Genomic DNA, 14,390 nt, shown 5'->3' on the forward strand with positions numbered 1-14,390 from the left:
ACTCACACACTCCTCTTTGATGTTACTGGGAGATGAACTATGTCTCTGTCACTCTCATATCTCATATTAAGTCTTCTATGGGAAGTAGTGGAATATGATCGAAATTTTGAAGCCGATAGCTCTCGGTAATCCTTACGAATGGCCCCAATTGATCTCACCACATCTCTTCATGTTAGGCCTGCTTTGCCTTTAGGCTGCCAAGCACTGTAAAACCAGTTCAAGTATCTTTTCTAAGACCAAATTATTTGCAGAAGAGGACCGAGATCGCCTTTTCCTCATTAAACCTCTTCAAGCAAATGAGTGACATTAAAGAATCAATCGTTCTTAACTAAAGTTTTAAATATAATGGATCAGTAAAGTGCAACTATGAAGAGGTGTTAGGCTTGAGAATAAAATGGAATATCATATTAAGGAGAGAAAAAACTTATAAATAGCCATTATAATCCAAAGTAAATACCGATTAGAATCAAACTCGTGCATATTTGGCGACTGCTGGTTGTAGGATCCAGTTACTTGTTTGGGAAGGTAATCAAATATGTCTGTGATATGCTTGTTGTGCCTTTGGATGCGGTTTCAGAGTGCTTACTGCAGTTAATCTTGATCTATCCTAAACTCCAATTGCTTGACAGTTGACACTAGATATAACTTTTTCTCCGCTGGATCCGCCCGCCCGTGACACTAGATATAAAATTTCAGATGCTCTCAAGGTAAATAACTCTATCAAAGGTATATTTAGCGATCGATTTCACTTAGTCTTGAAAAATATATAAACATGATTCGTGTTTATAAGAAGAAACAAACTGATTTATTGGAAATGATTTTGAATGTTATGTGCGCAACAAATAAATAGTTTATGACATGAATTTTGAAAATAGACTTAACATAAGTCTACACAAATTATATCCTTTTAACATTATACAAAACCATCAAAAACTATAAACTAACATATCCCATTAAGCACTAAGACAAATGCGACATTAACATGTCTACATCAATAAAAGTTTATAAATAGTTGAACTTAATTACATGTGTCAGTGTTGGACAGGACATCGAACATGTCTTCCATAAGAAGCGTGTCAGCTCTAACACCTACGAAGAACCGAGAACTCAAATTGCTGGCTTTGTTGATTCCAACGAAGACCGATTTCATCTCCTTTTTTTAAGTTCCTCCTGATGAACAAATTCTCTGATCCATCTCTTGGTGAAAACGTAACTTTGAACCGAAGTCCATATCTTGAAACTGAGAGAATGGAGAGTGTTGTCGTCAATATCCAATATTCGAACTTCAACTCCTTCTTTTTCCTTAGCAGCCTCCGCACCACCGGCCAGGTAAGGAATCACAAACTCCTTAGCCAATTCTTTACTCACCAAAAGTCTACAATTGTTGCCAAGATCACTCTTTTCTAGCACCTTCTTGATCTTCCAAGAACCATCAAGATTTGTCGCTTGTTGGGAACATTTTGTTTTCTTAGTGATTTGTGTTCCATCCATGCAGTGACAAGAAAGTGATAGATGTATGCAAACAGATTCAGGTTGTTCAACATCATAGGTTACTTGTTGCACACGTTTTCGTTTCTTGGTAACTGTTATCTCAGCATCGGAACAGTAGTGAGAACAAGAACCGACAAGTGAAAGATGAGTACAAACAAGAAAGTTTGTGAGAGCCATGAGAGGAAAAACATGCACTAACAACGTTGTTTTGTTTTAGTGTTTCTGTTCGCACCAGTATGATAAATATGTTAACTTGTATGCATATACATGGATTGCAATAAGCAGGTTCAATCCAATAAACAAATAAGGAAACAAATCTTTTTTGCTATTTTTTGTTATTTTCATTTTCGGGAATAGAAATATACATTATATGGATTGGATTTCTTAATCATATCATTATTTCTAATTAATATAATTACTCATGTGATTTTTTTTTAAAATGACATTATTTATCCAAGAATGTCAATGGTTAATTTTAAAATTATATAAAAGAACTTTATTGTTTATTTATTTTTAATTGTGAAATTGGAATATTTTCTTCTTGTCAAAAAGTTTTCCTTTGCTGATGCATAGATATGTAAGTTATTTAATGTTTTGTTTTAGAAAATTTGTCGTTATTAAATCGTTTAGATTGGATGGAGGATAAAGTATTTGTATATCCTGACGCTGAAGTCAATAATTGTCGAATATAAAAAAATATATAATTTAATAAATTTTGTGTATAATTTAATTTGATGTATGATTCTTTATATAGTCTTATTAGGGTTTTTGAGAATTCATAACTTTAATTTTAAGCATAATCGTCAATTGACAAATGTCATAATTACGAATATTCCTTTGAATAAGGGAAAAAAAATCTTGAAACCGATTGAATCTCAAATATATCTTAATAAGCAAGAAAATCTTACATTTGATGTAACATATTTAAGATTTTGTAATGTGATTTAAAATCAAAATTAAAATCAACAACAAGCTTCTCATGTTAATAAATTATAAAATGATTATTATTATTATACCATTTAATTTTTTTTTTACCGAATACCATTTAAATTTTTAAAATTGAAAAAACTTATATTATTTCAGAGGTTAATTAACAAGGTACACCAAAACTTCATTTCTCTTATTTTTATTATAATTAAGAAATTATTGTAAGAAAAATAACAAATAATATTTCTATAAGATTTACGAAAATAATTTATAGTAATTTAATAATTAATTGTTAATTTTTTACATATTTTTATTTTTCTATTGGGGTCCTGAATTCATGAATTTCAATAATAAATATGTGTTTTAGTCATATTAGAAATGAAAATAAATTTTAGGAAATATTATGAAAGATGGTGTTAAGAGTTCTACATCGGATAATATATGGCCTGAACATGTGCTTATAAGTGGGAGCAATCCTCACGCCTACCAGTCAGTTTTGTAAAAATGAGTTAGGCTCAACCATATTTCTTAACATGGTATCAAGAGTCTCGTTTAAGATCCGGTGGGCCACCTATTATAGTTTCCGCTATCGGATATCCTGAACATGTGCTTATAAGTGGGGGTAATCCTCACCCTACCAGCTAATTTTGTAGGGATGAGTTAGACTCAACCATATTTCTTAACAGATGGTGTGTAAAAAGAGTTATAAAGTATTAATGTGAAAAATACACATTTCGATGCATCACATTGATTCATAAGTAATATTTTATATGTGATTAAAGTATTCTCTTTTTTATACTATCTACTTAGATTTTCCGATGCTAAAATCATGTAAAAGTAATTTATACTATCATTGCACGAATATTATTCTCTTTTTTATTTAATAATTTTTCGGTTTGAAAACACAATGCTAAAATCAACTACTCTAAGCATTGTTTTAAAAATTAGACTGAATCGGTCAGTTGAACCCGTCAAATTGAGAATAAAAAAGGTCACCAATCTAGTCTAATTGTTGGATCGAATATGTTATCGAATTGTAGTAACTGATAAAATTCCGTGAACCAGTAATTCAAATGAATGTTTTTTTCTCACACAAAACTTCGTTTTGATAATTTTTTTAAAAATATAATAAATTTTATTCAAAACTTATTTCAAATAATTTTATCTTGTTTGCAAGTAAATCTTATTTAAAATTTATTTAAATTTGTATTTTGTATTATTTTGTTGCGAGTGATGATTATATTTAGAATTTGAATTTAAAAATTAAAAATGTGAAATTATGATATTTTAAAATATTTTAGGTACCGTTATATTTTGACGGATTTAATAAATATGCAATTTTGTTATAACTGAATTATCCGAATTGACAAGTGATCAAGTGATTCAACGAATAAACAAGTGACACAATACTCACACATTTAATGATTAATCTGATTTTTAAACCAATTTCACCATCTAATAAGGATGACACAATTAAAGACAAAGTTTAGTTATGTCTAGATTAACCAACCACAAGAATTATTAGAAGTAATTAGCTACCAGAGAATTTAAACATGAGGTGCACACTCTAAGTTCCGAAAACATCAACAATCCTATTCATACAATTTTTATGACTCGTCCACATACCCCTTATTCTTAATACCAATTCATCCCGTGATCTTAAAAACTTCCATTGCCCTCATAAAATGAATTCTTTACTTTGTGACAAAGGTATTTTATATCTTCTACATATCCAGCTTAGTCCTATCTCAAATTATCTCTATCTCATCTTCATTATAACTTGTCGATCCATTTCAAATATCATAAAATCACAAATTTATTATAAAAAAGAACATCAATTAAATTTCAACAATAGATTGACACAATGAAGAATGGATTTTAAGTACTTGCAACAAATAACACTTGACCTCTAACCACTTTACCTAAAGGCAAAGTTTCTATCTATTGATTGCATATAGTATAAAGCATGTTGATATAGGTCTTCTTGCAGGCAAACATGCTGCTACTCCCATGATTAAAGATTCAACTCCAGCGACCTTTATAGCAAGTACTAGTAGCAACCAACCACACCACTACGACCGCCTCCGACAACCAGACGTTGCTACTGTATGCATCGCCCTCTTAGGTGTCGCCTCAGTACACAAATGCCTTAAGTTACATTTCAAACAGTTCCTTCTCTCTATTTTGGACACATTTATTCTCTTGGAGAGTTAGTCTATTCATTCATGCATTCAATTGTCCTTCTCTCTATTTTGGACACATTTATTCTCTTGGAGAGTTAGTCTATTCATTCATGCATTCAATTGTGATGACTCTCTTTACACACGGTGGTGTCATTTATAATACAAAATCCTATGAGATATAATTTTCTCATAACACATCATGTTGTTATATACTACCTCAAGTTTCTGCAACTATAATATTGTAGGAAACGCCCATCTTCACTGCAACTGCAAGATATCAATGAATAATAGAATATAATTAGCCTAACATACAAAAAGAAAATAATTTTCTACTGGTTTTAACAATTTTTTAAAGTGTTACATATTAAAACACAGTTATCAACATTTTAAAATGTTTACATATTAAAGAATGCGTCATTTAACATCTCTTTGAACATTGTAACATCGTGTTATAAATAGGACAAACTATGTTCCAAAACTTCCACCATGGGGAGCTCTAAGGTAGACGCCTAAAACACTGGAAGTAAAATTAGATGGGCCACGAGGCTAACCCACATACACACTCCCGCTTTCAACTAAATTTCCCAGTACACATCACATGAAACTGGCATGTCAGTTCTATCCACTCTCTTACATTAAGATAACCACTGTAAGCATATAGTAGCTGCCTTCTAAATTTTACGGCAAGGTACAAAAATGTAAATGTTACTAAACAACACCAAAATATTTAAGTTCATACAAAAGCAAAACAACCATTCAAACATCCAATCACCAATAAACTTAGAAAATACAATAATATAAAGTCATACTGATAACCAGATTCAGATTCTGAAGCTCAACCGAAAGTAAGTGCAATATTTTTAACAAGCACAAAGGTTTATGATACATAAAACTTTAGAATCATCAAAGGACATAAGACTGACTACTCCATTGCCCCTCTAATCATCATCTCCATGGTGGCGTCTCCTCCTCTTTTCTGATTTTTTAACTTCCCTACCCTTCCTTGAATCATTATATCCATCACTAGAATCATTGTCAGATGATGACAGTGCCTTCTTGCTTTTCCGCTTGTGACGGGAAGAGGAATCCTCAGATGTTTCAGAATCAGAATCTGACAGACGGCTTCTCCTTCTCCTCTTCTCCTTCCTACTCTTTCTTTTTTTGTGACTATATTCATCACTGTCATCTGGAGACTTGTCCCTTCTGCTTCTTCTGTGCTCCCTCTTTTTCTTCCTCCTCCTCCTTTCACCGGAATCATCTGAATCACTAGCTGCCCTAATAGTCTTAACACTCCTCTTCTTTGCTCTGCCTCTCTTTCTCCTCTTCCGGTCAGAATCTCTGTCAGACTCATCATCATCTGAGTCCTCCTTCTTTCTATAAGAACCTCTCTTCCCACTAACTTTCTTCCCTGACCTTTCAGCAATAGCCCTCTCAATCTCTGAATCAATCTCAGAATCTGAACTCTCGCTATCCTCTTCTTCATCTTCCGAGCTCTCTACATTGCTTTTCCTATCCACCTTCTCAGACTTACCCTTCAACTTATCCAATCCAACCAGAGACTGCATTGCTTCAGGATCCTTCTCGTCATCTTTGATTTTCACGTAGTTCTTGCACTGAAACTTGAGGTGCCCAACACGGCCACACCTTTTGCAGGCTCCACGGGAGACATCCACTTCGGCATTGGTTATCTTAGCAAGCTGTAGAAGCCCTTGGAAGCTGGCATATGCATTCTCTGCATCAGGTTCAGCACTTGGCTGAGTTTGAGAAGTGTCCTTGTCTTCCTTATTGGGTGCATAAGGGTCATAGCCAATAGCACTTTGCCATATGCCATGTGTTTGAAGAGCTGCACTACTGTGAACCCTATTGTTCGCAGGCATGCGAACCCTTCCCGCTGTAGCCGGCATATCTTAAGATTTCAATTTAACTCCTGAACCTGGGAAAAAAGAAAGAAAAGAAAAACCGTCGGAAACAAAACAATCTCATAAAAAATCATCATGCTAAGACCAACCAAGGGCCTCTCACATCAACTGCTGCACGCATCTCATAAAAAGCCCAAATATCATAAAGCAACAAGAGCAAAATGAAGTATACAATCTCAACCTAAAATTCACACTACCATAAGCTAGCATTTAAATTGTGTGGCAATCATGAAAAGTCTAGAGCATAATCACACACATTAGCACTTGATGGTTCAAGAATAAATAGGCAAGTCCAACATATGATTTAACGTCAATCACATCAAAGTGTTAGAACTTCCAATCTCTACTATATATTCAATCTTCCATATACAAAATATAGATGCAATTACAGTATATGGGCAAGGTTCATCTTGCCGAGATTTTTCATACTGTTGATGACTAGAAACTTCTTAAGATAGGTAGTTAGGCCTAGATGGTATAGGTATTGAGAGTTGGCACTTCCAATCTCTACTCTATGTTCAATCTTCCAAACACAATGTAGATGCAATTACAAGATAAGGGCAAGGTTCATCTTGTCGATCTTCTTCAGATTGATGGTGACTAGAAACTTCCTTAGATAGGCAGTGGGGCCTAGATGGAATAACAGCCAATATTCCAAAGGAAGGTAGTTATGTCTAGATGACAACATATAAACACTCCCAAATGTAAATAGCCTATTCATGTGTTCAGATCAGGTTTAAAATTCTTCCAGTTTGGAAATTTTATGCAAATATAACACCAAGAATAAAGATTCTACCACTATGCCGCAAAAGGTTGTCATGACATACTAATCGACCAAATCTCAAGTATTAAGGGAAGTAACTAAAGCAACCAGTTTCTTAAAACAATATATTCACCAAAGCAAATTCATGTCTAACAAAATAAGTTATAACACTTTCGCACTATCTGTTACCTCTGCACACCAAAAAAAGGTTAACAGTGGGAGATACTCTGTATTTTCTGTTGCCAGTTAACAATATATAACTCCAGAGTACAAATTATGGGCAAAAAGGGGGGAAATCACTTTGATATGAAAAGTCATAACAAACTAAGTTCACTCCAGTAGACTATACACTGGGGACTATAGGCATGACTCGCCGTGATCACGCACATCAACAAATATTACATGTCCTAATAACCTAAGTTGCACAATGTAAACCACTAGCTTTATGAAAATAATACTTATTTACTCATAAAAATTACGATCACATTGCACCGACAGGAAGTAGTTTTAGAAAATACAAAAAGGAAAATCATAATCATAAAATGAAAGCAATTAAACATGGCCCAAAAAATGCACTTCAATAATGCAACAAAAGGGTTCAGAAGGATAAAATGCAGGCAGCAAAAAGGATTTAAGAGAGAATACAAAATTCAAAGTGATCCAGATAATAGCTGCATCGGAAGTTAACCAGCAGAAGGAAATAAATTGGTCATTCTAGTTTTTAGTATTAAGTAGTTTGTACACTATACACACCAATCCGTGCAGAAGTAGCAATTCTTTTAGGCTTTAGTAGTTATCACTAACACAGTAGAAACTTGAAACAAACCTATTAATATTAATCACTCAAATCAGAGTGTATAAGTGTGTTGTATGGTATTTACAAGTTCAAGTCCTTAGTTTCCAGAAGTTATGATTTTTACAAAGATTTGATTATTCTCTATCATTACACGTTAAGCATTATACTATTAAGTAAATCATGATGGTAGTGATAACATAAGTTTATCAGTTTCATTTACAAGCGCTTCAAACTAGATGGTTTTAGGAGATAGTTCATAGTTTATAAAAACAAGGGACACTATATGAATCCAACAGATTCATTCAACTTTTAATCAAAGCATATACAAGAGAAAAGTGAAAAAAAAATCATAATCCAACAGAACCCAAAAAGAAACAATATTAAGCTAAACCAAACAAAAATTAAAAACATAAAAATTTCCATGAAGAAATATAAAATAACTAATGAATTTAAAATAAAAAGTTAGAGCAATTCATTGCAGAGATAGGAGAAATAACAACAAAGAAGACAAAACATCTGTATTAAAACCTACACACTATTCTAATGGAAACAAAAAAAGGGAAAACACAAACCAAAAAACTGATTGAGAGACACCACCACAGTAAATTGAAATTAAATAGAACCATAAACAACAAACAATAAGCAAAAAACAACAAACTATAAGCAAGAAGAAAGGGCTAGTAACCTGAGTTGGACTTGATGTGGGAGACGGGTAGGTTTGAATCGGCGTTGTACAAGTAGAAACCAGAGGCTTCAAAGTAACTGTAAAATTAAACACACACGATGCAGTTAAGGATCCATTTGGAACAAGAAAAAGAAAACCAATACCACTACTTACACAGTATAAAAAAAAAACCCAATCTAGAACTCAATTACTCAATTGTTTAAACTGATATAAAATCAATTATCAACTATTAATTTAATAATAACAAACACCCCAATCTAAACCTTTTGGACCAATCAATATTCTTTGCCCAGATGGCCCAAAATGTTGTTTTCTTGTTAAAAAACATTTCTTTGTAGTTCGGATTTCAACAATTATATAATTTAAAACATGAAGATTACAATTATAATTAGGAAGAGGGAAAAAAACCATAACCCTAAATCTTAAATTGACCTAACCGTTTAATCGTAAAAAACCATAACCTTAAATCATAAATTGACCTAACCGTTTAATCGTAAAAAACCAAAACCCTAAATAAACAAAAAGGCGAAAACTTCATTCCCTCACACAGTAAATAAGCCATTAACACAAATCAAAGTATTATCACCGTGTCATTTTGAAATTGAAGCAAGAATCGTAACCCTAAAAAAGACAATTTCTAGGTTGAATCTGAAATAATGAGAAATTACGATTAACAAAGAACAAGAAACGAACCTGATCTCAGAAGTAGGATTATCGGATTTCAGAGGAAAGCGAGAGGTGTCGGAATTTTTTTTTGAGCCTCGTTGTTATATGAGAGTCTGGAGGGTTAGATTCTTCTTTCTAGAGTTTGTTTGGTATAGATAAAAGTGGAAGGAAAGATACTGTGAGGATTGAAAGTTTCTTAAAATTGTTTTTTTCCTCCACACCCAAATTTGATTTTCCCTTCATATAAAAACAAAAGATATAGAAGAGCTAAAATCTATTATTATAACTTTATTTTAATAATGATACATAAAATAATAATATACTAAAATAATCTTTTTTTTATAGAGAATAATTATTACCTACATTCTTACATGGTTAATTTATCACCATTATCCACCTGTATTACTTTATAAATGATTAAAATAAATATATTTCAAATACAATATCTATGATTAATTGATTATATAATTTTTTTATTAATTTTTTTATATTATCCGTGCATTTTAATTAATGAAAAAACAAGATTATCTTGTCAGAAAAAACAATATACTAATAGTTTTTTTTAAAAGTTTTAATAACATCTGATATAATACATACACACAAATATTTGATATATATATATATATATATATATATATATATATATATATATATATATATATATATATATATATATATATATATATATATATAAAAATTATTTGTCAATATTTTTTCTTTCACTTTTTTATTTCATTTATATCAAACAATTAACGCATCACTTTATTTTTATTTTTTTAATAGATTCATAGATATTTGCCACTGTCTTAAAAATGAATTTTGAAAAGAGATCTTGTAAAATAAAAATTTGGATTCTTTCATAACATTTCAATATTCCTATCTTATGGTCCCTTATCAAATTTATTCACTAGAATCTTTAATTTTTTTAGGCTTAATTAATGTTAAAACTCTTTAACTTAATTTTAGATTTCATTTTAGTCTCTTATTTTATAAATGTTACATATTAGTCCTTTAAAAATTATTTCGTTAATCAAATTGGTCATTGTCGTTAATTTTGTTTTAAAAAACTTTAACTTCGTCTATGTAGCATGACAACAAGACATGGCTGAATCAACATATATATTAAAAAACTAGTATTTTATTTAAATTGCGGAGGGTTGGTTTTTTGGAGGTTTAAAACCTCGGCAAATTGTTAAAAATGTGTAGAAAAATATAACTCTTCATAATCAATTCTCACGCAGAATAAAACATACACATAAAATATAACCATCCCAAAACACAAATGAATCCAAAACCATTACAGTAACATCTCTTTAATAAAACTAGTAACATCTCTTCGAAAGCCCTTCACTGAAACCATCCACATTTCTTCTAAAACTTTGCCAAAACAATACATGGTTGAAATTAATTATTTCATGAATAAACATTTCATGCGTCCAGGAACTCACAGTCATCAAGCTTTTTGATTTGCGGCAAAAAGAATCATAAAATCACAACAATGCAAAGCTCACAAAAGACTTAGGCAAATGAAATTGGACTTTTCTAATTCTATTTTGATCTATCAATTGCTTTTATTAAGTTGATAAATAAGACTGAAACAGTAAACTTTTAAGAGAATACCAAAGTGGGGTCTATGCACTAAGAGTGATTATTCAAAGTAGTAATAAATGAGATATGAGACCAAAAATAGGTATAGGAGATACCAACGAGTATTTTGGCTGAGGCGCAAGGAGGTTCTGACAGTGGGATGGCAATGTGTGGCTTTCATTAAACTCTCTTTACTGCCATCATCCTCAATAGTTGTTAGGTTGGCTGTGTTGTGATTGGCTACAATTTGTTAAAACAAGTGTTCTAGCAAGATGTTAGACAAGATGTCTTGACATGTTGGTATGACATTGAAGCGTGCCTTGTTTCACATTCTTGGAAGATTTGTTTTAAGCGTGAGATCTCTGAAGATTCTATGAAGATATGATTCACGTATACTACGGTCTAATATGCGTGTATGGAGATATGATTTGCTGAATATTTGTTTCTTAAGAATGAATGTCAAAACATTTAAGGAAATAATATATTCTCTTCCAGAATATTCTGTTGAAGATCGTATTGGATTTAGTGGTTGTTTAGCCCGAATTGTTTCATCAAGCCCGTGTTGTTCTCAGGCTCTTTTAAATAAAGACTTTAAAGCTAAGAGATGACGAGACGTATGTGTAATTGTGTCAATTAACGTTTAGTTTGTTCTTTGTTGTTTGTGAGCCACTCTCGTATAATCTTGATGTTAGGGTTGTACTTATAGTTGAGTTGTAATTATGAATCACTCATAATCTTTTAAGCAAAATTGTATTTGGTTTACTAGAGTGTGTCTCGTTTTTTTATAGTTATCTTTGTCATCACGAGCTATGTGATTGAGAGGAAGTGGGAGGGGTCTCATATGTAGGAGAGTCTTAGAGAGAAATATCGCGGGTAGTGATTAGGTGTGAAGGTTGTAAACCGAAGGTTGTTTACATAGGACATCAAACTGATATCATTATAGTGGATTTCCTTCCTAGCTTGGATGTCACATATGTGAGTGACGTTGCACCGAACTGGGTTAAAAATTATCTTGTGTTATTTACTTCCTACAGGTTACTTTAAATTATTTATTGTTATTTGTGTTGTTACGATATCTTGACTTCACATTCGACATTCTGATGTCACGACATTGTATACGATATTTGTTCTCTATGTACCATAATTTTAACTGGCATCAGAGTAGGCACACTATTCTGTTTTTTAGCTTTAAGGAAGATATTTTCTGGTATTATAGACAAGGAATGAGGATTTGTTAACAAACCACTTATTTTGGATGGCATCAACTATGACTACTAGAAGGCGTGTATGATGACTTTTCTAAAATCTATGGATAGAAAAACATGGAAAGCAGTTATCAAGGGGTTGGAACACCCTGTGGTGAAGGGGAAATATGGAAAGGACACAATTGAACTGAAGCCAGAATAGAACTGGTCTAAGGAAGAAGATGAACTTGCTATTAGAAACTCCAAAGCTTTGAACGCTTTGTTCAATGGGGTAGACAAAAATATATTCAGGTTAATAAATACTTGTATCATGGCCAAAGATGCAAGAGAAATCCTCAGAACCACTCATGAAGGTACATCAAAAGTAAAAATGTCAAGACTTTAACTTCTCGCCACCAAATTTGAGAATCTCAGGATGAAAGATGACGATTGTATTCATGATTTTAACATGAATATTCTTGACATTGCCAATTCATCTTGTGCCTTGGGAGAGAAGATGTCAGAGGAGAATCTGGTTAGAAAAATTATCAGGTCATTGCCTAAGAAGTTTGACACGAAGGTCACAACTATTGAAGAAGTCCAAGACATTTGCAACATGGAAGTGGAAGAGCGTGTTAGGTCACTTCAAACTTTTGAATTGTCTATCAATGATAGATCTGAAAAAAAGAACAAGAGCATAACTTTTACCTCTAACACCAATGATGAAGAGGTTCAATGTGACATGGAGATTGATGAATGAATTTCTAATGCTATAGTTCTTCTTGAGAGTCAATTTAATAAGGTGCTAAAGAGAATGGACAGGAATCCAAGACTAAATGTCAAGAACATGATATTTGACATCAATAAGAATTGGGATTTTCAGAGTAAAGCAATAACACAAGAGAAGCCCAATCAATAAAAAGGTATTCAGTGTTACAGATGTGAGGGTTTTGGTTACATTAGATCAGAATGGCCCATGTACCTCAAGAAACAAAAGAATGGCTTGTCTGTTTCTTGGTCTGATGATGATGACTCTGAAGGTGAACCTGATGATGAAATCGCTAAGCATGTTATAACCTTCACTAGTAAATGTGAATCTAGTGAGGATTTCTATGACGAGGATGTCTCTTATGAAAAATTGATTTTTTCTTACAAAGAGCTCTGTGTCAGAAGTGAAGAGGTTTATAAGATAAGAGAAAAACATAAGAGAATCATAGCTCAACTGCAAGCTGAAAAAGAGAAACATTTATTTGCTATCTATGATCTTCAAAATGAAGTAACCCTATTGAATTCTAAACTTGAAAACATGACCAAATCCATAAGAATGTTGAACAATGGGTTTGATACGTTAGATGAAATTCTTCAAGTTGGGAAAAAGGCTGGAAACTCAACAGGTATAAATTTTAATCACCAATCTCTAAATAAACAAGGAAAGACCCTTGTGACAACATTTATTTCATCTGAAAGTAAGTATGATCTCACGATGTCCGACCAAATGTTACAACATCCTGCCAGCCATTAGGAAACTCAAATTAAAGCCGAATTCTTGCCCTATAAATGTCATTATTGTGGTAAACATGGTCATATAGAGCCTTTATGTTACAAACTGTATTGTTGACTTTTTAATAAAAATATCAAATAAAAATAAATACAATGGGATTTGATTTCACGACCATGCGCTTGACATCCCTTCCCAGCTACCAACTAAACTGACTTACACTTTTGATTTTTGTTTCTTTTTAAATGCTATTAAAATAGTAAAAAATATTAGCAAAATTTAGGGTACAACACTAAGTATGTGATTTTTTAGTATTATTATCCATGAGCTTATTGATTATTCCAACAAGCACATGGTTCCATGGTTTGCCACGAGACAAATGTTTGCTTCTTTCTTATTAATTACGATTTAAGCATCTAAGGACTTTTACAAGCAAATCCACGATTTGAAATACTTTTCCTATAGTTCTTCGTATCATAATGGAATAACCTAAAGTCAAGATTTAGAATAACCTAAAGTCATAAAGCATCTAAGTGCAATTTAACATGTTAACACAGTATCAGGTTAGCATTTTGGAGGCTCAACTTTCAGAACAAGAAATCAAAGAGGTCGTGTGGGGATGTGAAGGTTCTAAGAGTCCCAGTCCTGATGGGTTTAACTTTTTCTTTGTAAGAAAATGTTGGCATTTCTT

General features: G+C 32.3%; 2 protein-coding genes across 3 annotated transcripts; both read right to left on the minus strand.

Moving 5' to 3' along the window:
- Nucleotides 1–1,146: 1,146 nt before the first annotated feature.
- Nucleotides 1,147–1,668, minus strand: LOC131598278 (putative B3 domain-containing protein At1g78640). The gene has a single exon (XM_058870893.1). The coding sequence runs from the start codon at nucleotides 1,666–1,668 to the stop codon at nucleotides 1,147–1,149; it is 522 nt and encodes a 173-aa protein (XP_058726876.1).
- A 3,659-nt stretch (nucleotides 1,669–5,327) lies between these two features.
- LOC131595832 (CAX-interacting protein 4) lies at nucleotides 5,328–9,660 on the minus strand. 2 transcript variants are annotated; one of them, XM_058868324.1, is made up of 3 exons: nucleotides 9,458–9,660; nucleotides 8,765–8,841; nucleotides 5,328–6,534 (listed from the first exon to the last, which is right to left on the minus strand). In XM_058868324.1, exon 3 carries the CDS (start codon nucleotides 6,503–6,505, stop codon nucleotides 5,540–5,542), a length of 966 nt encoding a protein of 321 aa, XP_058724307.1. In that variant the 5' UTR covers nucleotides 6,506–6,534; nucleotides 8,765–8,841; nucleotides 9,458–9,660; the 3' UTR covers nucleotides 5,328–5,539. The 2 variants fall into 2 exon arrangements, with proteins under 2 accessions (XP_058724307.1, XP_058724308.1); XM_058868325.1 differs by lacking the exon at nucleotides 8,765–8,841.
- Between the last annotated feature and the right edge of the window lie 4,730 nt (nucleotides 9,661–14,390).

The sequence above is a fragment of the Vicia villosa genome, linkage group LG4 (assembly GCF_029867415.1).
Source record: "Vicia villosa cultivar HV-30 ecotype Madison, WI linkage group LG4, Vvil1.0, whole genome shotgun sequence".
Lineage (NCBI taxonomy): Eukaryota > Viridiplantae > Streptophyta > Magnoliopsida > Fabales > Fabaceae > Vicia > Vicia villosa.